Genomic DNA, 27,124 nt, shown 5'->3' with positions numbered 1-27,124 from the left:
AGTCCTGGCCCTACCGGAGAGAGTCCAGGCTGTCACTGGGGGAAGTGTGCCGAGCGTATGGGCTCTGCCTGACAGCCAGCGCTAGTGACCCGACACCTCTGCCCAGTCGTTCGGTTACCTCTGCAGGCTACAAATCTTCACATTCATCCCCAGAGACGCCATTATCTGCTGATTATTTTTCCAGTCAGCAGGCGAAGTGTGAGCGCGGTGGCCAGGGGTTCCGCAGTCCTCCCTCCCGACGCCAATGGGCAGCAGCCCGAGGAAGGCTTGGCTAAGCACTGCAGGATCTGGCTCCAGTGTTAGCCCCACCTTCTCCCACCCCAGGTAACTCCCTGCCCAGCGCTGAATGCTCAGGCACGGGCGGGGGGGGACAAACTGACACAGCATCTGCCCCCCCCTGCTCGATTTCCCCTCAGCTGGCAGGCGAGCGGCGCTGTCCCAGGGAGCCTCATGTTTGGCTCTGCCGGAGCAGCCCCCGCCTAGCCCAGGGCTCCAGGCACTTGCGTGAAGCTGTAGCAGGCCCACCCGGGTCAGCCAGCGGCGTTTGGCGCGGGGTGCTGGGCCCGATGACTCACTGCTGCCAGTCCCAGTACAGCTGGGACTGGGGGCGAACGGGGTTGAGGCTGTTGGAGGGTGGGAGGGAGGTTTGTGGCCAGGCCTCTGGCACCTGTGGGGCAGGGCTGGCTGGAAGGAAGGAAGGATCCAGCTGGAGCAGCCGCCCAGGGCCTGCTGTGGCCAGGAATGTTTTGTGCAAGGCCGGCACCGTGGCCATTCCTGGGCGTGCAGAGACCCAGGCCAGCGCTGGGGAAGGGGAGACAGAACCTAGAGCTGCTGAAAGGCTGATGTGGATTTGAATTAATTGGAGAAACAGGAGCTAGGGCTGCTGGGTGGGGCCGGCAGGGTCTCTCTTCCCCCCTCCCCCTATGCAGTGGGCAGCAGCTCAGGATGTGGTCCCTGGCTCTGACCTGCTAGAAGCTCTGAGGAGCCAGAGGTGGGAGCGGCCTACTGGACCCCTTGCCCAATGTGATGCCTCCCTAATGCCCGGTCCACGTGATGGAGCTTCCACCATCTCCCCTGCCCGGTGCGGCTCACTGCCAGGCTGCTTCCCGTCCCGGGGTCTGGATTGCCCCCAGGTAGCAGGCTTCCCGGCGCCTCTCCCTCCAGGCGGGCACGCTGCCAATCCCTTACTGCCCCACCCAGCACCAGCTGTCAGCCCCCTCCTGGCCGGGCTCATGTGCAGCCCCGGTGGCATTCCCATCAGCAGCCACTGCAACCAGCAGCAATGCCGGCAGCCCAGCCGGGGCCCCAGGCACTCCTGCACCTTGCCCCGGGGCTGGGCCTGGGCCTGGGCCGTGCAGGGCATGTGCTCCCTGGGGCTCACCAGAGCCCGCTCGCTGCTCCTGGGGCAGTGACGGGGTGGGGTGAAGGGAGGCTGCGCCCCTCCCCCATGGGGCTCTAGCCCGGCCCAAACCCACTGCAGGAAGGACAAGCAAAGAGACCAGTGGTTACACCTGCACTGCCCCTCGGCGCTGCACGGCCAGGGCCTGTACCAGGCTCACAGGCCCTGGCAACTTGCCCAGCCCAGCCTAGGGCATCCCTTAGGCCCGCAGGGCGGGGGGGGGGGGGGCACTGGGGCCAGGAAGGGCCCTGCAGCCTCTCCAAGCTGGGCCTGCCACAGACCTTCTGACCCATTTCTCAGCGGCTCCTTGGTGCTGCAGAGGTGGGGATGAGGCTATGGTTGCCAACCCTCCAGGATTGGCCTGGAGTCTCCAGGAATTAAAGATTAATCTTTAATTAAAGATTATGTCATGGGATTAAATCTCCAGGAATACGTCCAAACAAAATTGGCAACCCAAGGTGGGGCCAAGGCAGTCCAGCCCCGCCATCCCCTTCCCCACAGCTCTGCAGGCTGCCGCTCCCCACACCCAGTCCATGGCCCCGTGGGGTGCACTGCGTGTCCATCTCCGGGACAAACCCACCACTGGGCTGGGGCCTGCCCAGAGCGCCTGGCAGGGGCTGACCTCCCCACTGGCCTTTCCCCCAGCAGGATGGAGGGGCCCTGGGCACTGAGCTTCCTGCTGCTGGCCTGCCTGCTGCTGCCCGACTCCACGCTGAGCCAGCCCAGCCACCCCGAGGAGGAGCAGGGAGAGGCAACGCGGGCACCGTCCCACCGCCACGCTGCCAGGTTAGGGGCAGGGGGCGCCAACTCGGACGGGGCTTCAGGGGGCTCGTTTGCCTCACAGAACAGCCAGCACATGGCCTGAGCTGAAGGAGACCCTGCCCCGGGTGGGACAAGAGGCATCCCCCCGGCCTGCAGTCACTAGGGGAGGAGCTGAGCACGCGGCTTGGAAACGCCTGCTCCCGGGGGAGGGCCAGGGAAAGGGCGGTGGGGTACTCCCCAGCTGGGGCGCATGGGGGATGGGCAGCAGCTCCCCTCCCCTCCCCTCCTCAGTGCATCCCGGGGCAGCCCCCTCGTCCCAGGGGTTGATGAGGCTGCTTTCCCAGCTCCCACCCTGAGGCCTCAGTGCTGCTCTTTGATTGGTACCTCCCAGGGCCGAACGGGACCACGAGAAATATCATCGCAACCTGGACAAGCAGCCTCCCCGCTCCCAGTGCGTGCGCTGCTGCGACCCCCCCACGCACTCCTCTGCCTACCCCATGTACCAGCCCCTGCCCCACATCAACATCACCATCCTAAAAGGTAAGGGGACCTAGCCACCTCACTGGCTGGACAGTGCAGGGGGCCTGGGACAGAATCCTGGATCCATGGGGACAGGCGAAATCCTGCTCCCCTCAGCGGTGTCTGGACTAGAGGGCAGTGTGAGGCCAGAGGCTGGGGCAGAACGGAGCTCTGTGTCTCCACCTCCCCTCATAGCCTCGTCCACAAGGCCCCCAGTGCTGGCCTGCGATGCAGAGTGGGTGTCAGGTGCTCTCAGCTCATCCTGGGGCCCCTGGCACCCCTGAGTGCTGGGCAGTGGGAATCGGCTTTTCGGGGGGGCCTGAAGCGCCACCTGGCCTCCATGTTCCCAGGGCACCGAGCAGCATTGCGCCTGGAGCGTCTTCCCAGGACCACGTGTGGGGCTGGGCTCCAGCTGCTGCCGTCACTTGTCTCCCTGGGCACCACTCTGGTCACTGGGGCTGCTGCTCTTGGACAAACCTCATGGTTCAGTTTCTTTAGCACCCCCCTGCAAAGGGCCAGATTTGGAAACGCTCCTTGTGCTAAAGCCAGGGGCCAGAGGCTAGAACCCCCAATCCAAGTCACTGCCCAGAGCAGAGCGGGGGGTGCGGGCATCGACCAAGGAGCACCAGGGTAGCAGAGGACGTGGGTCTGGGCATGGGCAGGGGACCTGGGAGCACAGGGTAATCAAGAACATGGCAGCAGCTCCGGGAGCCTTTTGTTCAGGCCTGGGCCCTCTCGGTATCATCAGTGGGCAGAACTGGACTCAGCCTCAGCCCCAGGGCTGCCCTCGGTAGAAGGGAAGGGGACTGTGGCACCGGCACTGTCCTACAGCCTGGAGGGTACATGGGGGAATCAGCCCAGAATCTGAGCAAAGGCACCAGGCGGTAATAACCACTGGGCCCCCTGGGAATGCTGCAGGGCAGCCGGAGCTGGTAGCCCATGCGTGGAGCTGCAGGAATGCCCGGGGGAGAGCTAGGGAAGGTTGGTGGCTGGGAAAGCCGGAGTCCCTGCAGCGTGGGGCTGGCAGGGCGCAGGGGGAGAGCACTGAGGCTTGCGGGTGGGAACGCAGCCCAAGCTAAGCCCTGGAAGGTGGGTGGCCTCCAGGCAGGGAGCTCTAACGTGTGGGGCGCTGCAGTGAGGATGAGCAGGCACTCGGCTCTGCTTGGGAGCCCGTTTTGCTGTGCCCGGCTCACGCCCTGGGGCTGGCACTACAGCTGTGTGCTTCATCCAGCCCCGGCTGGCTGTTCTGAGTGGGCAAGGATGGTGCTGGCCTCTCCAGTGCAAACAACGTCCGTCTTGCCTTGCCCAGGTGAGAAAGGAGACAGGGGCGAGCGAGGCCTGCAGGGAAAGTTTGGCAAAGCCGGATCGGCAGGCAGCAGGGGCCACACGGGGCCCAAGGGCCAGAAGGGGAGCATCGGGGCCATGGGGGAGGCATGCAAAAGTCACTACGCCGCGTTCTCCGTGGGCCGCAAGAAGGCTCTGCACAGCAACGACTACTACCAGACGCTGCTCTTCGACACCGAGTTTGTCAACCTCTACGACCACTTCAACATGTTCACGGGCAAGTTCTACTGCTACGTGCCCGGCATCTACTACTTTGCGCTCAACGTGCACACCTGGAACCAGAAGGAGACCTACCTGCACATGGTGAAGAACGGGGTCGAGGTGGTGATCCTCTATGCCCAGCAGAGCGACCGGAGCATCATGCAGAGTCAGAGCGTCATGCTGGAGCTGCAGGAGCAGGACGAGGTCTGGGTGCGTCTCTTCAAGGGCGAGCGGGAGAACGCCGTCTTCAGCGACGAGTACGACACCTACGTCACCTTCAGCGGCTACCTGATCAAGCACAGCGGGGAGCTGTGACCCCAGGCCTGGGCTGTCCGGCTAGTCCTCCCCCAAGGCCATCACCCATCTCCTGCTCCGCTCCTCTTCCTGGTGGCAGATCCGTCGCAGACCGCCAAGCCCTGTCATGCCTGTGCCCGCTCCCTGCTCCCCGTCCTCAGCTGGGGCACGACCCTCTCCAGGGCCGTCCTCTGTCATTGCACGACGGTGCGCTAATGCCGTCAGTGGCTGTATACATATGGACATGCCCCTCCCCCCCCACATGCCTTGCTCAGCTAACTGGGATGAGATGTATTGGGGGGGGGACTTCCCCAGCCTCCCTGCTGGCGTGATTTGTGATAGGAAGAGCTATTCCAGCGAGGGAAACAGGCCTTCCTCGGGCAGCAGACGGCACGGGCTGGTATTCATTGGGATGCTGTGGCGAGGAGCCTCCCCCAGGTGTGTGCTTTGGACACGTTGGCCTAGTGGCTAACAAATCCGAGTCCTGGCACACACTTTTGCACCAGTTGAATGGTGCCCCGTTCTGGTACAGTTACGTGGGTGCTGACATGACCTCAGGGCAAGGGCCAGCAGCCCTGGTTGCGCAGTGCTGCCTGTGTCCTTGCCCAGAAGCAGAAGTTGCTCAGCACCAAGCAGGCGCAGGGCTCCCTGCTGGGAAGGGACAGGGAAATGGCAGCTCCCGGGAGGCATCTGCTTCATCCACAGGGACCCTGGGATTTACAGGGTGCAGAGATGCCATCTAGCAGCAGCAGGTGCTGTAGGGACCTGCCTTGCTGGCTGCGAGTGGGGCCTGGGAGCAGCTTCATACGGCTCCCAATAAACCCTCCTTCAACGTGGAGCTGGCAGATTGACCTGCTGCAGCTTCCCCTTCCCGTTCGGCTCTGCTCCCCACCCACCCTCACACAGGGTCCGGTCAGGGCATGCCTCTGTGCAGGCTCTCGGGATCCACGCCAGGGTGTGCAGCGAGGCCATGAGACCCCAGCCGCTCCCCCCATTCAGGGCACAGTGCTGAATAGCCCTCTCCCCGGCCCCGCACTCCTCAATGGCTGACGGTCACCGCCCTCGAGTCGCTGCTCCCCCGCAGCCGGGGGGCTGGTTTCCAGCTGGCAGCGCTGGTTGCAATGGGCTTGGGCTTAGTCCCTCCTTCCTTGGTTAGTTCTGCTGGTCAGGCATTTATCTCTGTCGGTACAACACAGAGCGGGGCCGGGGCAGCGTGCTGCTCCCCCAGGCTCTCTGCACTGCTCTGTAATCACATTAAATGCTGAGAGGGCTGGATTGCTCGCTGGGTCTTGGCTTCGGGCTCCTTTCTCCACTTCACTCACACTCAGAGGCCCTGTGAGGGGACCCTTGGGCCTGGCTGGCTGAGCTGGGACTCTCCCCCCAAGACGCCCTTTCCTCCATGGGAACCCTACAAACTGCCTGAACTGGGCCCCTCCGTCTCTGGAGCTCTCACTGGCCGCAGCGAGCAGCAGCAGGACTCTGGCCCCACAGCCCTGCCCGGAGCGCAGGAACCTCTCTCCTCTGGGGGCAGCACACGCCCTTGTGCCTTCCCACTCCACACCTTTGCTTAGATTTGTGCACCTCCCTCCCTAGGTGCACGTCCTTGGCATCCCGTGTGTGGGGGCAGGGACCCAGTGCTCGGAGCTGGGCATTGCACATGCTCTTCCCTCCCACCTGGCTGGAGACAGGGATAAAGTCCCCCCCCCCCCCCCCCCGACCTGCAGCCCTCCCGCAGTGACAGCTAAGCCAGGAAGCGCAGGGTGGCAGAGGCCAGCTTGGGAGCATGGCTGGTCCTCAGAGGAGAGGGCAGCATGGGGGAGCAGGTGGGATCTGGGCTCAGCCAGCAGCAGTCCCACAGGGCGACAGATGGCCGGGGAGCTGAACCCTGCCGTGGCACAGGGCCACTCCAGATACATGTGGGAGTAAGGATACGTGGTGCTGGGGGGGGGGCCTGGACACGTACAGGGACAGGCACACGCAGTGGCAGGGCAAGGGGCACTGCACACCCACTGGGCAGAGCGAGGGAGGGGGTGTGCATTGGCGTCGAAAGTTTGTAGCCACACTATCAAGAGTGGCAGCTAAGCCCTGGGTGCCCAGCCTGGACCCCAGACAGGCCGAGCCCTGCAGCACCCAGTCACTTTGTGGAGCTCCTTTGCCGATCTGAGAGCCAGGTCCTGGTGCCGGTGGCTGGCTGAGCACAGGATTCAGTGCTGCCAACGCTTGGCCTTGGCCGCTGAGCAGAGCGCAGGGGCCAGCCCTGCTGTCCTGGGCTGGGTGGGTCCTTGGAAGACGGGGGATGGGCCAGCCAGCTGGCCGGGGATGGCCTTCCAAGAAGAATATAGGGAGAGGCGTTGTGGAGCAGAGCAGGGATGAGGTCACCCACACTAGAGTCTGCCTCATGGGGTCAGGAGAAACATTCCAGGAAAAGCCTCTGGAGTCATGTGTGGTCACAATGTCATTCTCCCTAGCAGACACAAACTTAGGAACATTCCCTTCCTGGGCCTTAGTTGTATCCAGAACCAAATCTGGGTCAACTGACAAATTCTTAAATAGCATAAACCGAGAAGCACTTTCTGTCTGCTCCACAGACAAAAGCCTGGAGATACATTCTCCTTCATTAGGCACACTGCTATTTGCAACAGACAAACAATTGAAAACAGTTTTTCTTTCAACAGATAAACTGTTGTGTTCCACAAATAGTGTCTCACTACACTGATTTCAGAGGGGTAGCCGTGTTAGTCTGTATCAGCAAAAACAATGAGGAGTCCTTGTGGCACCTTAGAGACTAACAAATGTATTTGGGCGTAAGCTTTCATGGGCTAGAACCCACTTCATCAGATGCATGGAGTGGAAAATACAGTAGGCAGATATAAATACACAGCACATGAAAAGATGGGAGTTGCCGTACCAAGTTGGGGAGTCAATGCTAACGAGGCCGATTCAATTAGGATGTGGCCCATTCCCAACAGTTGACAAGAAGGGGTGAGTATCAACAGAAGGAAAATTATTTTTTGTAGTGACCCAGCCACACCCAGTCTTTATTCAGGCCTAATTTGATGGTGTCACATTTGCAAGCTACACCGAGCTGCTTTAAGCAAATAATTTCTACCTTTTTCAGGCTTACTTTCACAAACTTTACTAGCTAACAATTCATCACTTACCAAGACTGTCGTCCCCCCTCCCTCCCTCAGTCAGGGCTTTAACCCGATCACCAACTTTAATTTGCTCTAGAGAAACATTTCTCTGAGCCCTATCGAATGCCAGATTCACTTCTGAGATACCAGACAGATACTCAGCAATTTCTTCCACATATGCACTGCCTTTTGGCACAGATAAACAGCTATCTTTCTCAGAGAAACATTTGGAGAAACCCTCCATAGGCAAATCCTTGCCCCAAGTAGACACAGGTTCAAGATTATTTCTTTCCTGTGACTGATTTATGCCAACCGGACTGAACAAAGCTTTAATATCATCCCCAATCAAAAGATCCTTAGGCACTAACTTCCTTGCACAAGCTATAACTTCATGTTTAATACCATTGCATTCAAGATGGATTCTGGCTAAAGGCACATGTACAGTAAACTTATAGTGGATTACAATATTCACAGTCTGATTTGGTAAATAATCTTCCTTTTTGATAAGATCTGCTTTAACAAGAGTGATGTCAGAAGCTGTAATTTGCCCTAAACAGCTTTTACCATTGACTTTTACATTCTCTGCACAAGTTATGGGGTTACCTTCACCTGAGCTCACAGTTGAAGCATTTACATAAAAGGTGGCAGTGTTGGGGTAAATTTGGTTACACAGAGACAACTGCTTAGAGTCAAACAACCTACCGACACTGTTACAAACCGGATAGAGTCAATCCCCATCTTGCTGCTGAGAGGAGCTGGCTTTTCAGGATGAGACAGTTCCTGTTGTTCCTTTATTCTCTTGAGTTGGAGCTTAAGTCTGTCCACTTTTGCCTTAGCTTCTACGTCCTGCAATCGAATATCTGCCATTCTTCAGGGCCTCATCTTACTACAGCTAGGATGTTCTTTTGATATCTGAACTATCGGAATACAGCATAGACAGGGACTGTTGATTACATTGTATGATTTACACTGTACATTGATTATATGTATCATCCTACTCATACATATGTAAATGCACAAAAACACAAACATTATCTCCCCACATGTCTTTTGAGGATTATTTATTTTGCAGGATGTTTAACCCTTTCTGGCCAGGCGTGTCAGACCCATTCCCAGGAACATTAAGAAGAAATAAACATGACTTCCGTGGGCAAAACTTTGTCTTTAAAGGGCCATCGCCAGTGAAAGCCAGGCTGCAGGCTGCAAACACCAGCTTTGCCAAACCAATCAGATGTCTCCCCAGTGTTACCTAAAATAGTCCCAAGAAGAGTTGTTTTAAAGCAAATGCGTTTCCTGGCAGCATATGAGCCAGCCCTGCTGCACCGAGGACCTGAGAGCAACGCTGACTTCAGGGGTGCCCACTGGCCGAGCTGAGAGAGCCTCTTGAGCCCCAGGCCCTGCTCTTCCAGACACCCCGAGTGATCATGGAGAAGTCCTCAGTTGCCACCTGGACCCCAGAAATCACAGCCCTGCCCTAACCCTAACCCCCCCCCCTCCCCCGGCCCGCCAAGCCCGGGCACAGCTTTTCCCCCCCCCCCCCGGCCCGCCAAGCCCGGGCACAGCTTTTCCCCCCCCCCCCGGCCCGCCAAGCCCGGGCACAGCTTCCCCCCCCCCCCCCGGCCCGCCAAGCCCGGGCACAGCTTTCCCCCCCCCCCCCCCCCCCGGCCCGCCAAGCCCGGGCACAGCTTTCCCCCCCCCCCCGGCCCGCCAAGCCCGGGCACAGCTTTCCCCCCCCCCCCCGGCCCGCCAAGCCCGGGCACAGCTTCCCCCCCCCCCCGGCCCGCCAAGCCCGGGCACAGCTTTTCCCCCCCCCCCCCGGCCCGCCAAGCCCGGGCACAGCTTCCCCCCCCCCCCCCCGGCCCGCCAAGCCCGGGCACAGCTTTCCCCCCCCCCCCCGGCCCGCCAAGCCCGGGCACAGCTTTTCCCCCCCCCCCCCGGCCCGCCAAGCCCGGGCACAGCTTTCCCCCCCCCCCCCCCGGCCCGCCAAGCCCGGGCACAGCTTTCCCCCCCCCCCCCGGCCCGCCAAGCCCGGGCACAGCTTCCCCCCCCCCGGCCCGCCAAGCCCGGGCACAGCTTTTCCCCCCCCCCCCCCGGCCCGCCAAGCCCGGGCACAGCTTCCCCCCCCCCGGCCCGCCAAGCCCGGGCACAGCTTTCCCCCCCCCCCCCCCGGCCCGCCAAGCCCGGGCACAGCTTTCCCCCCCCCCCCCCCCCCCCGGCCCGCCAAGCCCGGACACAGCTTCCCCCCCCCCCCCCCGGCCCGCCAAGCCCGGGCACAGCTTCCCCCCCCCCGGCCCGCCAAGCCCGGGCACAGCTTTCCCCCCCCCCCCGGCCCGCCAAGCCCGGGCACAGCTTCCCCCCCCCCCCCCCGGCCCGCCAAGCCCGGGCACAGCTTCCCCCCCCCCGGCCCGCCAAGCCCGGGCACAGCTTTCCCTCCCCCCCCGGCCCGCCAAGCCCGGGCACAGCTTTCCCCCCCCCCCCCCGGCCCGCCAAGCCCGGGCACAGCTTTCCCCCCCCCCCCCCGGCCCGCCAAGCCCGGGCACAGCTTTCCCCCCCCCGGCCCGCCAAGCCCGGGCACAGCTTCCCCCCCCCCCCCCCGGCCCGCCAAGCCCGGGCACAGCTTCCCCCCCCCCCCGGCCCGCCAAGCCCGGGCACAGCTTCCCCCCCCCCCCGGCCCGCCAAGCCCGGGCACAGCTTCCGCCCCCCCCGGCCCGCCAAGCCCGGGCACAGCTTCCCCCCCCCCCCCCCGGCCCGCCAAGCCCGGGCACAGCTCCCCCCCCGGCCCGCCAAGCCCGGGCACAGCTTCCCCCCCCCCCCCCCGGCCCGCCAAGCCCGGGCACAGCTCCCCCCCCGGCCCGCCAAGCCCGGGCACAGCTTTCCCCCCCCCCCCCGGCCCGCCAAGCCCGGGCACAGCTTCCCCCCCCCCCCGGCCCGCCAAGCCCGGGCACAGCTTCCCCCCCCCCCCGGCCCGCCAAGCCCGGGCACAGCTTCCCCCCCCCCGGCCCGCCATGCCCGGGCACAGCTCCCCCCCCGGCCGGCCAAGCCCGGGCACAGCTTCCCCCCCCGACTCGCCATGCCGGGTGACCCCCCCGGGCCCAGCTGGGCTCGTCAGGCGGCACCAGCGCGTGCTGGGCCCGCTCCCCACGGCGCCGCGCGACCCCCCCGCCCGCTGAGCCACGAGCAGCCCCGGGCTGGAGCCTGAGCGCGCGGCCCGGGATTGGCCGGGGCCGGAGCGGCCCCATGTGACCCGGGGCGGAGGCCGAGGCCGGGGCTGAGCCGGGGCGGGAGGACGCGGGAGATGGACGGAGGGCGGCGGGATAGAGCCAAGAGCGGGGAGAAGAGGGGGCCGGAGCCGGATCCGGAGCCGGCGGTGAAGAGGAGGTGAGCGGGCCGGGCCGGGCCGGGCTGCATGTGCCCCATGGCACGGGGGGGGGATCTGTGCCAGGGGAGCGGGTGCATGGGGGGGGTGCATGGCCCGTGCCAGGGGAGCGGGTGCATGGGGGGGTGCATGGCCCGTGCCAGGGGAGCGGGTGCATGGCCCGTGCCAGGGGAGCGGGTGCATGGGGGGGTGCATGGCCCGTGCCAGGGGAGCGGGTGCATGGGGGGGTGCATGGCCCGTGCCAGGGGAGCGGGTGCATGGGGGGGTGCATGGCCCGTGCCAGGGGAGCGGGTGCATGGGGGGGGTGCATGGCCCGTGCCAGGGGAGCGGGTGCATGGGGGGGTGCATGGCCCGTGTCAGGGGAGCGGGTGCATGGGGGGGTGCATGGCCCGTGCCAGGGGAGCGGGTGCATGGCCCGTGCCAGGGTCTCTCTGGCGCTGTTTTTCTCCCTTTTCTCTGCGCCCTGCTGCTGCTGCTTTTCACCTTTGTTTCATTTTCTCTTTGACTCTCCCGCCTGCCGAGTGGCATCTCAGTTTGGCTTTTGTCCCGCACTGTCCCCCCCCCCCCGGAACTGTGTCCCTGGGCCCCTGACCCAGCAGCAGCCTCACTGCAGGGCCTGCTATCCCGAGCACCCCCCTTTACCCAGTCAATGCTGGGTACTGCCTTTGAAATGCAAATAACCCAGCACTGCCCCCTTCCCCCACAGGGCAAACCCACCCCACCTGTCAACAGCCGAACCCAGAACATCCCCCGTCTGGGCGACTCAAACCCTCCCTCACCCGCGCCCTGCGTGGTGGGCAGCAGCTGCTGGATTTTCAACAGTTTGAGCTGTTATTGCTTAAGCTGCAGAGGTGGGAACTCTGCAGCCGCTTTAGCTGGATCCAGAAACTTTTACCATTCGCTAGCCCAGTGTATTGTGATAAAAATGCAAATCTTTAGACCCACATAACACCCCCCCCCTCACCACAGCAGATTAAATTATTTCCCTGGCAAATCCATCAAATAATCCATCTAGGCCAGTCAAATACCAGCTGGGTGGTAACCTCTGGCTGGCCTGGCTCAGCTGAGCACGTCTCCAGGACTCCCGTGCAAGGAATTTGCTGCATCTTTCTCTCCCTCCTCCCGCTGGGTCCCGCTGCTAGTGCCCGGTTTGAATTGGGAAGCAGGAGTTTGGCTGGTGCCAGCCCTTGCCCACGTCCTACCCATCCTGGTGTTCCCACTGCATTCTCATCCCTCCTACCCTGCCCCAGCCGAGAGCCTCTGGCGCGAACTCGGCAGCAGAGGGGAACAGAGGTACCCGCGCTCGCAGCGCGTGTCCAGGCAGGCCTGTGAGCAAGGGGCATTAGTTGTGTGTGGATGTGGTGGGCAGGACTCCACCCCTAGCTCCTGTGGCGCTGGGAGTTCACCAAGCTGCCTCGCCCCGACGCTGCTTGGCTGGCGAGATCAGAGCGGGTAGCAGCCCGGCGTGCTCGCTCCTGTTTCCAGTCGAGCAGGTGATGGTAGATGCAGAGCTCAGCAGGACTGGGCATTAGCCGAGGCAAGAACTTCCCACCGCCCGGAACAAACACGAGGTACCAGGTAGGGCTCCCCCTGCTCAGAAATGGCTTCTGCCCAGTCTGCTCTCAGCCCAGTCTGCGCGAGGGGGCAACACAGTGCATGGGCAGCCGCTGCCTCAGTTTCCCTTGCCCTAGTAGGGTACGTCATCCCTCCCACTAACCAGACCAGCCTGTCCCCCTGCATAGAGGCCTCGTCCAGCTAGGCTCCCTGGGAGGCAGTGTGTTCTGAGGGAAGGTTACGTATGAATGACCATCCTGGTAACCTTCCCCGCATGCTTTGCTTTGCCTGCATTGCCCAGGCTCCCGCTGGAACTAGCAGTCCCAGAATTCTTTGTTTCTGAGCTGAATCCGGGTCTCAACTTCCTCTTAAAGGGCCAGCTCACACTGTACCGGGTTCCTGCTGGTGGTGCATGTGTGTGTGCTGGGTTCTCCCTGAAATGCCTGATCTTTCCTCCATGGAGTGTGGGGCTGGAGTGAGCTGTGAGCCCCAGGCCCCCTAGTCTCTGCAGGGGTGACTTGATTCTCTTCTTCAGTTTCCTGCCTGCCATGGGGAGCCAAGGAACCACCATTCTCCACAAGACGGTCAGCTATGCCCCCCACGCCCTGCCAGGTAAGAGCCCAGCCAGATGTGCAAGGCCCTCTGGGCGTGGCCCAGCCTCATCTGCCACGGACGCCGCGGTGCTCTGGTGCTGCGAGGGCTCTGCTCCCCCGGCTGAGTGTTAACGACCTGCAATCTTCCGGCTTCTCTCCTCCTCCCAGCAAGGCAGTTTGATCAGAACACCACGGAGCCGATCAGCTTCTACCTGTCCAGCCTGGAGGAGCTGCTGGCATGGAAACCCACCAGTGACGATGACTTCAACGTTGCCACGATGCCACTGGCTAACCGGGAGCCTCCGCTCCACAGCAAGAGACCCCGCACGCTGGTGTGCCACGATATGAATTATGGATACCTGGAGGACAGGTAGGGGCTGGGCCGGAGGGACCTCAGCAATGCTAGGTGCAGGAGCGAGGCTGGGGTGGCCACAAGGCTCTGCACTTGTCCACAGCTGCCCCTCCTCTTCACGGCTCTCAGAACGGAGTGCTGCATGCTGGGCACGTGGGCCTCTGCTGGTGGGACTCGGCATTTACCCAGCGCTTCACGCTTCCAGAACTCTGCAAACTTTAATCCATCCTTGCAGCGGCCCTGGGCGGGGGTCAGGAACATCCTTCCCCTTGTCCGCAGCACAGGGCGAGGAAAGGACTCGCCCCAGGTGCGGCAGAGCCGGAAGAGGGCCCAGGGGGCCTGACGCGCTGTCCCACATTTGTTCATCCAGACCCTGTTGCCTTTAAAGCGGAGGGTAGGAGCGTTCATTTCTGTTTGCTGCTGCAGAGATGGGGCCTTTTACTGGCTTGGCTCTTGGGCTGGGTTAATGACCCCCAGCCACTGGTCTCTGGCGATTCTGCTGGTTTGGTAGGCAGCATGTAGCTGAGCCCAGAGCCCAGCGTGACATGGATTATAGCTGCCGAGGGGAAAAGACGGTTACTCACCGTTGTAACTGTTGTTCTTCGAGATGTGTTGCTCATATCCATTCCAGTCAGGTGTGCGCGCGCCGCGTGCACGATCGTCGGAAAACTTTTACCCTAGCAACACCCGGTGGGTCGGCTGTGGAGCCCCCTGGAGTGGCGCCCTCATGGCGCCGGATATATACCGCAGCCGACCCAGCGCCCCCTCAGTTCCTTCTTGCCGGCTACTCCGACAGTGGGGAAGGGGGGCGGGTTTGGAATGGATATGAGCAACACATCTCGAAGAACAACAGTTACAACGGTGAGTAACCGTCTTTTCTTCTTCGAGTGCTTGCTCATATCCATTCCAGTCAGGTGACTCCCAAGCCCCACCTAGGTGGCGGGGTCGGAGTGAGACATTGCTGTGTGCAGAACCGCTGACCCGAAAGCAGCATCGTCTCTGGATTGTTGCACCAGCGCATAGTGCGCTGCGAACGTGTGCACCGAAGACCACACTGCAGCTCTACAAATGTCCTGGATCGGGACTTGAGCCAGGAAGGCAGTCGAGGAGGCCTGGGCCCTCGTGGAGTGAGCGGTGAGGCGTGGCGTCGGGACACCGGCCAGGTCGTAACAAGCACGAATGCAGGACGTGATCCAAGAGGACAGGCACTGTGAGGAGACCGGTGAGCCCTTCATCCGGTCGGCCACCGCAACGAAGAGTTGCGTCGTCTTTCTAAACGGCTTTGTACGGTCAATGTAGAAAGCCAGGGCCCTGCGTACGTCCAAAGAATGCAGACGCTGGTCTTGACGAGTAGCGTGTGGCTTTGGATGGAAGACCGGGAGAAAGATGTCCTGGTTTACGTGGAAAGGTGAAACCACCTTCGGAAGAAAGGCAGGGTGGGGGCGAAGCTGCACCTTGTCCTTGTGGAACACCGTGTATGGGGGCTCGGACGTCAGCGCTCTGAGTTCAGAAACACGCCGTGCTGAGGTAATGGCTACGAGGAAGGCCGTCTTCCAGGATAAGTACAGGAGCGAACAGGTCGCTAATGGTTCAAACGGGGGCCCTGTGAGCCTGGAGAGAACAAGGTTGAGGTCCCACGTTGGAACCGGCTGGCGTATTTGTGGGTACAGCCGGTCCAAGCCCTTGAGGAATCTAACGACCATCGGGTTAGAGAAGACCGATGACGAGAGTTCTCCTGGGTGGAATGCCGAAATGGCGGCGAGGTGAACCCTGATTGAAGATACCGCCAAGCCTTGCTGTCTTAGTGACAGGAGATAGTCCAGTATGAGAGGGATAGGTGCCTGCAAGGGGGACGTAGCCCGTTGCTGACACCAACAGGAGAACCGCTTCCACTTGGCTAAGTAAGTGGACCGTGTAGAGGGCTTCCTACTTCCCAGCAGGATCTGCTGGACGGACTGCGAACATTGTTGCTCCGTCTGACTCAGCCATGGAGCATCCACGCTGTGAGGTGGAGCGATTGTAGGTCGGGGTGACACAGACGGCCGTGGTCCTGAGAGATGAGATCCGGACTCAAGGGGAGCGTGATCGGCGCTTGAACCGACAGCTCTAGCAGTGTGGTGTACCAGTGCTGCCTCGGCCAAGCGGGAGCCACTAGAATTACTCGTGCCTGGTCGGTGCGGATCTTGAGCAGCACCCTGTGGACAAGCGGAAATGGGGGAAAGGCGTAGAACAGGTGACCCTTCCACGTTAGAAGGAATGCGTCCGACAGAGAGCCTGGAGCTCGTCCGTAAAGGGAGCAGAATGCGTGGCACTTCCTGTTGGCCCGGGATGCGAATAGGTCGATCTGGGGAAATCCCCACCTCCGGAAGACGGAATAGATGACATCCGGGCGAATCGACCACTCGTGCGTCTGGAAGGACCTGCTGAGACGGTCCGCCAGCGTATTCTGGACTCCAGGCAGGAATGATGCGGTGAGATAGATCGAGTGGGCGATGCAGAAGTCCCACAAGCGAATGGCCTCTTGGCATAGGAGCGATGAGTGGGCTCCGCCTTGCTTGTTGATGTAAAACATGGCCGTGGTGTTGTCGGTGAGGACCAGCACGCAACGGCCCTGTAGGAAGTTGAGGAATGCCTGGCAGGCTAGGCGCACCGCCATCAGTTCCCGGACGTTGATGTGTAGGGCTAATTCGGAAGCGGACCACAGACCCTGGGTATGACGCTCCCCGAGGTGAGCGCCCCATCCTAGAGATGAAGCGTCCGTGACTAGGTGGAGGGAAGGTTGTGGGGCGTGAAAAGGCACTCCTGCACAGACCACTGCGCGATCCAACCACCAGGTGAGGGAGGTCAAGACCGAGGGCGGGACCGTGACCAGCATGTTCAGGTCGTCCCGGTGAGGACGGTACACCGATGACACCCAAGCCTGCAGTGGGCGAAGCCGCAGTCTGGCGTGGCTGGTTACGTAGGTGCACGAGGCCATGTGACCCAACAGGGTAAGGCATGTTCTTATGATGGTGAACGGAGATGCCCGCAGTCCATGAATGACGCGTGCGATGGACTGAAAGCGACCTTCTGGCAGAATGGCTCGTGCGCTTCTGGAGTCCAGGATCGCTCCAATGAACTCTATTCTCTGTGTTGGCACCAGAGTGGACTTCTCCCTGTTGAGTAGAATGCCCAGTTCGTGGAAAGTCTGTGTCACCATGTGGACGTGAGCTTGAACTTGGTCCCTGGTGCGGCCGCGCACCAGCCAGTCGTCCAAATACGGGAACAGCTGTACCCCTCGTCGGCGAAGGTATGCCGCGACGACTGCCAGACATTTCGTGAACACTCTGGGAGCCGAGGACAAGCCGAAGGGAAGGACTGCGAATTGGTAGTGCACCTTGTTCACTACAAATCGCAGGAAGCGCCTGTGAGGCGGATAAATAGCTATATGGAAGTAAGCGTCCTTCATGTCGAGGGCGGCGAACCAGTCTCCAGGATCCAGCGAGGGAATAATGGTCCCCAATGATACCATGCGGAACTTCAACTTTACTATGAATTTGTTGAGTCCGCGCAGGTCTAAGATGGGACGTAGACCCCCTTTCGATTTGGGGATCAGGAAGTAGCGGGAATAAAACCCCCTGCCCCTTAACTCCTGCGGAACCTCCTCTATGGCTCCCATAGAGAGGAGCCCAAAAACCTCCTGTGAAAGGAGTTGCTCGTGAGAAGGGTCCCTGAAGAGGGACGGGGAGGGGGAGTGGGAGGGGGGGGGCGAGGAAAATTGGAGGGCGTATCCCTTCTCCACCGTGCGAAGGACCCAACGGTCTGATGTTATAAGGGACCAAGCACGGTGGAAACGGGAAAGGCGATCCCGGAAGGGGGGAGATGAATCCTGGGTGCTGGTTCTGGTGCCGTCCTCGACCGCACCTTCAAAAGGCTTGTCTAGGCCCTGAAGGTGGTCTCGGCTGGCCCTGGTTCTGACCGGGTTGAGGGCCGGTCGACCGTCGCCTACCGCCTCGACCCCGCCTCCTGGCAAAGTCCTGTCTCGGGCGAGGCGGGGGAGGGTAGAACCTCTGAGGCTGGGGCCTGAAGGGTCTGCGTTGTGGACCCGGGACGTGCATCCCCAGAGAGCGCATCATTGTTCGAGAGTCCTTAAGGTTTTGGAGCCTCGAGTCTGTCTGTTCCGAAAACAGGCCCTGACCCTCAAAGGGCAAGTCCTGGAGGGTCTGCTGCAGTTCAGGTGGCAGGCCCGACACCTGGAGCCAGGAGGTTCGCCTCATAGCTATACCCGACGCTAGGGTCCTAGCGGCCGAGTCGGCTATATCCAGTGAGGTCTGTAGGGAGGTGCGTGCCACCCGTTTACCCTCCTCTACCAAAGTTCCGAACTCTTCCCTAGATTCCTGGGGAACCAGTTCCTTGAACTTCTCCATGGAGGACCAGGTGTTAAAACTATATCGGCTTAGGAGCGCCTGCTGGTTGGCCGCCCTAAGCTGAAGCCCCCCCGCGGAATAGACCTTGCGCCCGAACAAATCGAAGCGCTTAGCGTCCTTCGATTTCGGCGCTGCCGCCTGCTGACCATGGCGCTCCCGTGCATTTACTGATGAGACCACCAGCGAGCACGGTTGAGGGTGAGTGTACAAGTACTCATGGTCCTTGGAGGGTACAAAGTATTTCCTCTCCACGCCCTTGGCCGTGGGGGGAATAGAGGCCGGGGTTTGCCAGATGGAGGTGGCATTGGTCTGAATGGAGCGAATCAGCGGTAACGCGACCCTGGATGGGGTGTCCGCTGAAAGGATGTTCACGATCGGGTCGTGAACCTCCACGATCTCCTCCATCTGAAGGTCCATATTGCGCGCCACCCGGCGCAACAGGTCCTGGTGGGCCCGGAGGTCTATGGGGGGCGGACCCATGGCGGATGTCCCCGCTACCGCCTCATCAGGCGAGGAGGAGGAGGATACGCCCGGTGGCAAGGGGTCCAAAGGCAAGTCTTGCTCCAGGTGCTCCTGGAGCTGGGCCTCGCTCGTCCCAGTGTCTATGGCCTGCGCCGGCGTGGGCACTGGAGCCTCCATGCCCCCTGGCGGGGGGCGGGAGATGGTGGCCTCCGGGGCTCTGGGCTCAGAGCGTGCCGAGCGGGAGGCAGACGGTGGGGCCCCTTGGGCTTGGTGATAGGCCCATGGGGTCCAAAAGGACCAGTGAGCAGGTCCCTGCGTAGGGTCCTCTGCCATGTCCTGCGAGTGCCCGAAGTCCGCCGAAGCCGCCTGTCCCTGTGGAGGGTAGGCCGATCTAGAGGCCCCTTCAGAGGAGTGGGACGCGGATCTTGACGGCCATGGCGGTGCCGAACGCGAAGCATCCGTCCCCGGCTGGTGCGGTGCCGGTCGGTGCCGGTCGTAGGACGATCTGTCCCAGCGTGCCGGAGAATGGTGCCTGGATCGGGATCGGTGCCGGTAGCCCCGCCGGTGCCGCGATCCGGATCTGGAGCGGGACGACGATCGCGACGACACCCGGTGCCGGGAGCGGTCCCTCGATCGGCGCTCATACCGGTACCGGGAGGTGCGCCTCGAGTCCGATCGGCGCCGGCGGTCGCGACGGTGCCGAGATGTAGAGCGGCGTCGCGAAGAGGATCTCGACCGCGAGTACGACCGGCGCCGAGGTGATAGTCGGCGCCGGGACTCCGAGCGGCGTCGGGACCTGCTCCGAGACCTGGAGCGGTGCCGAGAGTCCACGGTTGGAGACGGTGGGCGCACCAGTGCAGGCTTGCCTCTCGACTGCACAATGCGCGGAGCCACCGGTGCCGGGAGCTGCGACGGTGCCGGCTCCGTGAGTGCGATCAGGTCCCTCGCGGTATTAAACGTCTCCGGAGTCGAGGGGAGACAAGGTTCCACCACCAGCCTAGGTGGGGAAGCAGTCCGTACCGGACTCAACGGCCTCGGTGCCGGAGTCGACGGTGTGGCCGCCTGCTTTTGGCGGTCCAAAGGCGGACGCGGCTCTACCCCCGGCACAGGGGGAGCCGGCGTCTTCAGGGCAGCAGTGTCCTGAGCCTTGCGGGCCTTCTTATGGCCTGGAGAGAGGGATCGGCGCCGAGTCCCCTGAGGTGGGCGCGGTGCCGAAGTCTGCCGGTGCCGGGAGGACTTGTCCGCGGCGCCGGTCGGAGCCGCTGGGGCGCTGCGCACCGACGCGCTCGGTGCCGGGGTCGGGCGCGCCGAGGGAGGATCCAGGCTGAGCGCCGCCTCCATGAGGAGCTGCCGAAGCCGAAAGTCCCGCTCCTTCCTCGTTCGAGGCTTGAAGGCCTTGCAGATTGGGCACTTATCTGCGTGATGGGCTTCCCCGAGGCACTTCAAGCAGGAGGCGTGCGGGTCACTTGTTGGCATCGGCTTCGCGCAGGACGCGCACGGCTTAAAGCCAGGAGCCTTGGGCATGAGCCCGGTATGCTCCGGGGGGAAAAAAAGGGGGGAGAACAACCCCCTTAACCCCCGCTCACAATTTATAACAGCTACCAGCTAAATAACAACTATCTAAAGACTCTAACTACTATACAACTATCTAAACTATCTACAGAAATAAGCTAGACGCTAGGGAGTGTGGAGACCAGCTAAGCTGTGCTCCGTAGTTCCAACGACCGTCAGGGGCGGTAAGAAGGAACTGAGGGGGCGCTGGGTCGGCTGCGGTATATATCCGGCGCCATGAGGGCGCCACTCCAGGGGGCTCCACAGCCGACCCACCGGGTGTTGCTAGGGTAAAAGTTTTCCGACGATCGTGCACGCGGCGCGCGCACACCTGACTGGAATGGATATGAGCAAGCACTCGAAGAAGAATCTTGGGTTTGCTTTCTGTCCTCTGCTTCTGTAACGCCGACAGACCCTTCTCCTTCTCTTGTCTCAGTGCCACGAGATGGGACAGAACACCACACCCAGATGGTGTGTGGGATCAGGGCAGAGCCATGCTAGGGACTAGCCTTGGCCTCCCCCAGGCTGCCTGCCTGCAGACAGCTCCGCACCGAGGAGACGTTCTCAGTGCCGGGGTAGTGGAATACGTTTGTTCTAGAGCCAAGCGGAGGAGGAATCCCAGGAGACTGAATGCTCCTCGCCCCCAGGAAGGAACGGAAGGGCTGTCTCCCGATCAGGTCGGAGCTTGTTTGCTCCCTGTTAATGTGCAGTGCATCTCAACTTCATGCTGGGGGCTCTCGCCAGTTCCTCCCATCAGCCGGGGGGTGGGGGGTGTCTCTGTGTAAACTCATCGCAGCCAGAGACCCACGGGGCAGCCTATTGGAAAACCATTTGGGCTACCTCCATTTGGATTGCTGTATCTGAGTGACCCAGCACCATGGAACTGGGACCCTCTGAGACTGGCCATGGGTGCAGGAGCCTGGTGTCCATCTTGCAGACTTCCCCAGGCACGTTTTCACCCCTGCAGGCTCCGTGGGTGAGGCTGGAACATCTCCACCTGCTGCCGAGCGGCTCCTGAGATGGGGAGAAACTCTCTGGCTTGGCCTGGAAGCTCTTTGGGGTAGGGGCTGGCTGTGCCGTGCCCAGGGTAGACCCTGATCGGAGCCCTGGCACCACTGCAATCCAGATAACTGATAATGTCCCACTTGAAAACTGCCCCAGAAAGTCAGGCGATTTCCAGCCTTGTCCGTGGAGCTGCCCACCCCAGCTCAGAGGGAAGGGGCAGACCCCTCCGCTGCAAGAGGAGGATGAACGATTCTCTGCCACAGCACCAGCCAGCTCTCTCCCTGCTCTAGGAGCGTCTCCTGGGGGAAGAGCAGCAGCCTGGCACCTGGGGAATAGATTGGGGGGGCCACAAGTGCTCCGTCACTGCCCGGTTGGGGCTGGAGCACTGGGCCAGGCCAGCCCTGGTCAGGGCACCATTCCTGCAGTGCTGCCGTTCCAACCTGAGCCTCTTCCCCCTCCTCTGCCTGCAGGTTCATCCAGGGCTCGGCTTCACGGGACCCCTACGTGTTCTACCACTGGCAGTACATCGACATCTTTGTCTACTTCAGCCACCACCCCGTGACCATCCCCCCCGTCACCTGGACCAACGCCGCCCACAGGAACGGCGTCTCTGTGCTGGGTGAGGGGACGCCGGGAAAGACCAGGCACCGCGGGCGGGGCAGGCGGGAGCACTCGTGGCTTTAGCGCTGCCCGCAGGGAGAGGCTGGGAGCTCCCGCTGGGCCTGCAGTACCTGGGCGCCCGGGAGCACGTGCCGGGACAGGCCGGGGTTGGCGAGGGCCCATGCCTCTTGCCCACACGCGTGCAGTATTTTGGGGACCCTGTACAGGGACCTACCAGCGCCCCCTTCCCTGGGCGGGGGCCCTGGCGCACGGAGCGGTGAGGCTGACGCTGCCATCTGTGCTCTGGCTCTAGGGACGTTCATCACGGAGCAGACGAGCGGGGGCCAGCTGTGTGAGGCCTTCCTCGCCGGGGAGGCAGCCGCGTACCACGCCGTGGCTGTGCAGCTGGGCCGCATTGCCCATTTCTACCGCTTTGACGGCTGGCTGGTCAACATCGAGAACACCCTGAGCGTGAGCAGAGCCGCCCTGCTGCCCCTCCCCTCCCTCCCCCCGCCCCCGGATTGTCCTGCCTTGCCCAGCCCCTGGGCTGCAGGGATCCCGGACATGGTGCCCCCGGGCGACGCCTGCTCTCTCCCTCCCCCATGCAGGAGGCAGCCGCACGGAACCTGCCCCTTTTCCTGCGGGACCTGCGGGAGCAGCTGCGTCGGGACGTGCCCGGCGGGCTGGTGCTCTGGTACGACAGCGTCTTGCCGAGCGGGGAGCTGCAGTGGCAGAACGAGCTGAATGAGAAGAACAGGTGAGGGGGGGGGTGCCCCCGTCCGCTGGGCAGAGCAGGAGCCCTGGGTACGCAGCCCAGCCCTTCCCCTTCCCCTTGGCAGCCGGCAAAGACAGCGCAATCGGGCTGGCGTTTACCAGCCGCACAGCCTGGGGTCACTGCCCCATGGGGGGTGCTAAGCCACCCCCCTGCGCCTGGCCTGGCCCGGCCCGCGGGCTCTGGGCACCAGCCCCGCATGTAGCAAGGCACCCGTCCCTTCTGGCTCCCTGGCAGGGGCACGGCTCCCAGCCCCACCCCGGCCTGGCAGCTCTGATGTTCCCCCTATCCTGCCCAAGTGCCCCCGGCAGAGCTGGGCTTGCGGCAGCGGGCCTGGGGGCTGCAGCTGGGGGGCCCCCTCCCCTGAGGGCCTGGGCATCACCGGGGCTCTCCCTTTCCTAGGGTGTTTTTTGACGCCTGCGATGGCTTGTTCACGAACTACAACTGGAAGGAGGAGCACCTGGAGCGCATGGGGGCGCAGGCCGGGGAGCGCCTGGCTGACGTCTACGTGGGCATCGACGTCTTTGCTCGCGGGGAGGTCGTAGGCGGCGGCTTTGAGACAGACAAGGTGCCTGAGCCTGGCCGAAGGGTGTCTCGGGGGCAGGGCCTCGCCCCGGGCGGGATCCTCCGGCGGCTCCGGGGCCCCGGGCAGCGAGCTGGGCTCTGGGGCCCGTGTCCCTGGAGCGTGGCCAGGGGCTGAGTGAGGCCTGGAGCCTGAGTTCTCCTCTGGGGAATGGGGGCTTCCCCCTCCCCCCCCGGGGTCCATCCCCGTCTCCCAGGGACAGTGCGGTGCCTGTGAGCTGCCCGGCGCCCTGGGGGCAGGGAGAGCACCCCTCAGGCTGGCTGTGGTGCTGGCAGCCCCGGTGCTTACGGCTCAGCCTGTCCAGGCTCTGAGCGGGGCAGGCGGGAGGGAGCGTCTCACCCCCGCGTTTCCGTAGGCTCTGCGCCTGATTCGCAAGCACGGCTTTTCCGCTGCCATCTTCGCCCCTGGCTGGGTCTATGAGCACCTGGGGAAGGAGAACTTCCTGCAGAACGAGAACAGGTGAGCGTGGCCATGCTGGGCGGGGTGTGTGTGGGAGCACTGGATCAGTGCCCAGGATGGAGAGGGGGTGGGATGCAGGGATGGGTACGTGGGGGGGTGCCTGTGCTGAGGGGATGGGGGCATGGGGAAGGGGGGGTGCCTGGGCTGTGGGGGATGGGTTCGGGGAAGGGGGGGTGCTCGTGCTGGGAGGGATGGGGTCACGGAGAAGAGGGGGGTGCCCGTGCTGGGGGGATGGGTTCGGGGAAGGGGGAGTGCTGGTTCTGGGAGGATGGGGGTGCAGGGAAGGGGGGGTGCCCGTGCTGGGGGGATGGGAGGGTGTGGGGAAGGCCATGGATTGTGACTGCCCGGGTGTGTTGCTGCCCTGGGGCGCTGGCGCCAGACTCCGTAAAGGGCTGAGCCGTAGGGACCCCAGTGGGGTGCAGAGTTGCTGAGAGCTCTGGGGGGAGGATGCTGTCCCCTGGTTGGCTGCATCTTGGGCTGTGCTTCGTGTCCCCTGTGCCACGGGCCTGCTGACTGGGTGAGGTCCTTGGTGCCCGTGCTGAGCGGCACTGCTATAACCAGCCTCTCCTCTCCGTGCAGGTTCTGGGGTTTGCTGGCGGAGCTGCTGCCCACTCACAGCATCAGCACTCTGCCCTTCAGCACCTGCTTCTGCCTGGGCATGGGCACAGGGAGATTCTCGGCTGGGCAGGTGAGTGCGGGGGCGGGGCGGGCAGGTCCCAGGTCCCAGCATGTGGGGAGATGGGCTCAGCCTGGGCCTGAGCATTAGCAACCCCCAGAGTGACTCGGGGTCAGTGTGCGACGGGGCCCAGCCAGCGCCCGTCCCTCGCCTGCAGCAGGCGCCTGCCCCATGGCCTGGCTCACCGGGGCTGCTCTCTCCTGCAGGAGGAAGAAGTCAGGCCCTGGTACAACCTGAGTGCCCAGGAGATCCAGCCCCTCTTCACAGAGCAGCAAGCGCCGGGAGGGGCAGGGAGCTGGCTGTGCACGCGCTGCTCCCTGCAGGACGCCTGGAACGGGGGCAGCTGCCTGCTGATCGAGGGGATCATCCCGCCTGAGGCGGGCCACGTGGCTGTCCGGTGAGTGCGGGCTGGGGCGGCGGGCGTGGCAAAGACCCATTTCCTGCTGGGGAGCCAGGGCAGGGCACTGCACCAAGGGAATGGGGGGTGCAGCCAAGTGTGTGCCATGCGCACTGTCCGCTGTGCACTGGGCCAGGTGTGCAGCCACAGACCTAGTTTGTGGTTCTTGTGCACAGCACGTTGTGTGCATGCCGCATGTGAGCTCACGGCGTGTGTACGCAGCCCACGGGCCGGGCTGGTGCCGCGTGCAGCCTGTGGCATGCCTAGCTTGGTGCTTGTGTGAGCTCACGGCGTGTGTACGCAGCCCACGGGCCGGGCTGGTGCCACGTGGCTGGCATGCTGCGTGCTCAGCGTGCCAGCTGCATGCCACGTGCCGTGTGTGTTGCGACCTGCCTTGTACCCCATGTAACTCCCTCCCCCTCTCTCTCTCCCTCCCTTGTCTCCCTGGGGATTGGGGGTCACCAGCCTTTTCTCTTTCCAGCTGCCAGCTCCCCCCAAGCTCTTCCTGTCCCTGCTGTACAAACTGGAGGAGAAGCTGCCCGAGGTGGCGGTCGCGCTGGAACTCACCACATGGGACTCTGGCTCCTGCCGTGTTGGCAACAAAGCTGCCCTGCCGGGTGAGGAGCTGGGCCCCTCCGCGGGGATCTCACGCGGCCGGGCAGGCCGGGAATCGGTCCGTCACATGGCTGGCAAGGGCACAGGGAGGCTGGGATGCCTGGGACACATCTGCTCCTCCTCAACCTCATGTGTCCTGTGCCCCCTTCCCCTGCCCTAACTGCTCCATTCCCTCCCGCAGGGCCGGCCACCCGACATCAGCCCCAGCCCCTCCCCAGCCCGCCCCCCCAGCTCTCCGGGCTGCTCAGCGGCTGTGGACGGCAGAGCGCGGCAGGTTGGATGAGGCGGTGAGTGTCCCCAGCCAGGGAGCCGTCCTGCCTCAGGCCTGGTCTCTCCAGCGGCCCTGCCAGTTCTCCCCTCTCTGCCCTCGCCCAGGTGCTACGAACTGGAGCTGCGGGACTGCGCCCTGCATGAGCTGTCGCTGATCCTGTCACGCCACCAGCCAGGCCAGCAAGAACGGCGCTTCTCCTGCCGCCTTGGGGAGATCCGGGTGAGGGGGCCACACTCAGCACAGTGCCGGGGCACTGCCCACCCGCCATCCCTTGTGGCAACATCTGCCTATGGAGCCTGGGGGCAGGGGGGGAGGGGAGCGTCTCCGGGGAGCCCTGCCCCGGCACTGGGGGCGGGGGGGGGGAGGGGAGCGTCTCCGGGGAGCCCTGCCCCGGCACTGGGGGCGGGGGGGGAGGGGAGCGTCTCCGAGGAGCCCTGCCCCGGCACTGGGGGCGGGGGGGGGGGAGGGGAGCGTCTCCGGGGAGCCCTGCCCCGGCACTGGGGGCGGGGGGGGGGGAGGGGAGCGTCTCCGGGGAGCCCTGCCCCCTGCAGATGGTTGCTGCTGCCCTCCTGGGGGGGGTGTGTGTCTGGCTGGGGGTGGGGGCAGCACTGAGGCGAGGTGCCCTCCCCGCATGGATCCCTCTTTCTGGGTGCTGCCCTGGAGAGCCTGGGCTGCGTTTAAGCCCCTGTCTCCCCTGCAGGTGCTGGATGCTGACGGCCTGCGCTCCTCGCCGCCCCAAGGGCCCAGCCTCCAGGCCTCCCAGCTGCTGTGGCACAAGGGCCCTGGCCCGGACCAGCTCTCCCTCAGCCTCACCTTGCGCTGGTCCTACCCCCACAGCCAAGCCCGCTGCTTCCGGATCCACTGCCAGGGCCGGGCAGGCCCTCGGGGCCGGGAGCTGCCCCAGCTCCTCGGGGTGGCACACGCCACCCTCTACCGGGTGGTGGGCTTGGCAGTGCCAGAGGCGCCCCCCACGGAGTCCTGCCGCGTGGAGTTCTTCGTGGAGCCGGTTCTGGACGAAGGGGTTGCCGTGGATCGGTCCAGGTGGGGGCGGCTGGTTCTGGTCTATTCCGACCCAGCCAGCACCAGCACCTATTAAATGTCGCCTTTGGCACAGTGCCAGGGATCTCGGCCTTCGAGCTGGGCATTCTTGGGGGAGCGCAGGGCTGGATGGAGGGGCTGCGGCAGAGCTGGGGGGTGCTCTGGACAATAGCAGAGATCGTGGGTAGCCCCGACCAGGCCAGGACCCTGGCTCCTCTCCAATGGCTCCTGGCCAGTCGCTGGCACCTTCTGCCCCGCACAGCCTGGGGTGAGCCACGGGGGGGCAGCAGAATCCCACGCTGGCAGGCAAGAGCCGCTGGGGACCGGGGAGCTGGAGCTGCTGTGCAGCGGGGTGAGGGCCATGGGCAGGGCCGAGCTGGAGCCGGGCACTGTCCTGCACTGCTGCACTCACCTCCTGCTCCGTTAACACTGCAGGGATCCCCCCGTGGCCTGGCCCGGCCCTGTGCTGCAGCCTGACAGCCTGCGGCTTTTGACACCAGGCCTGGGGCTCTCGCTGCGCGGTGGCAAGCGGGTGCTCGTCCCACTCTGCCTGTGTGGGGGAGGGGGAGGGAGACTGCCCCCCAGCTGGTCAGGTGGCTACCAGGGCACGGCCCTGCATGTAGAACACATAGCCGCCAGGGCTGCTGCCCCACCTTCCTGCTCCTTTGCACCCCCGGGCCTGGTGGGTGTCCAGCGAGTCCTGGAAGAGCCCAGAGCCGGCAGTGGCTCTGGGTCCCTCAGCCCCACTCTTCAGTTCTCTG

General features: G+C 63.5%; 2 protein-coding genes across 2 annotated transcripts; both read left to right on the top strand.

Moving 5' to 3' along the window:
• Window positions 1-244: 244 nt before the first annotated feature.
• On the top strand, window positions 245-4,540 carry C1QTNF1 (C1q and TNF related 1). Its single transcript, XM_065415762.1, has 4 exons — window positions 245-324; window positions 2,045-2,185; window positions 2,553-2,701; window positions 3,990-4,540. The coding sequence occupies exons 1-4, from the start codon at window positions 245-247 to the stop codon at window positions 4,538-4,540; spliced, it is 921 nt and encodes a 306-aa protein (XP_065271834.1).
• A 6,408-nt stretch (window positions 4,541-10,948) lies between these two features.
• Window positions 10,949-26,439, top strand: ENGASE (endo-beta-N-acetylglucosaminidase). The gene is made up of 14 exons (XM_065415760.1): window positions 10,949-11,031; window positions 13,119-13,195; window positions 13,345-13,546; window positions 21,423-21,571; window positions 21,866-22,023; window positions 22,161-22,309; window positions 22,727-22,892; window positions 23,263-23,366; window positions 23,946-24,054; window positions 24,249-24,439; window positions 24,905-25,056; window positions 25,236-25,341; window positions 25,430-25,544; window positions 26,026-26,439. The coding sequence occupies exons 1-14, from the start codon at window positions 10,949-10,951 to the stop codon at window positions 26,419-26,421; spliced, it is 2,157 nt and encodes a 718-aa protein (XP_065271832.1). The 3' UTR covers window positions 26,422-26,439.
• The last annotated feature ends 685 nt before the right edge of the window (window positions 26,440-27,124 follow it).

This window comes from Emys orbicularis, chromosome 13, assembly GCF_028017835.1.
Source record: "Emys orbicularis isolate rEmyOrb1 chromosome 13, rEmyOrb1.hap1, whole genome shotgun sequence".
In the NCBI taxonomy this organism is placed as follows: Eukaryota; Metazoa; Chordata; order Testudines; family Emydidae; genus Emys; species Emys orbicularis.
This window is presented reverse-complemented; position numbering and strand designations above follow the sequence as displayed.

Excerpts from the sequence above, each read along its gene's own strand:
- C1QTNF1 (XM_065415762.1), top strand. The coding sequence starts at position 245 with ATGGGCAGCAGCCCGAGGAAGGCTTGGCTAAGCACTGCAGGATCTGGC. Across the intron at positions 325-2,044 it reads CCCACCTTCTCCCACCCCAG|CAGGATGGAGGGGCCCTGGG; the intron begins GTAACTCCCTGC and ends CCTTTCCCCCAG. Across the intron at positions 2,186-2,552 it reads TCCCACCGCCACGCTGCCAG|GGCCGAACGGGACCACGAGA; the intron begins GTTAGGGGCAGG and ends GGTACCTCCCAG.
- ENGASE (XM_065415760.1), top strand. The coding sequence starts at position 10,949 with ATGGACGGAGGGCGGCGGGATAGAGCCAAGAGCGGGGAGAAGAGGGGG. Across the intron at positions 22,310-22,726 it reads GAGCTGAATGAGAAGAACAG|GGTGTTTTTTGACGCCTGCG; the intron begins GTGAGGGGGGGG and ends TCCCTTTCCTAG. Across the intron at positions 23,367-23,945 it reads TTCCTGCAGAACGAGAACAG|GTTCTGGGGTTTGCTGGCGG; the intron begins GTGAGCGTGGCC and ends CTCTCCGTGCAG.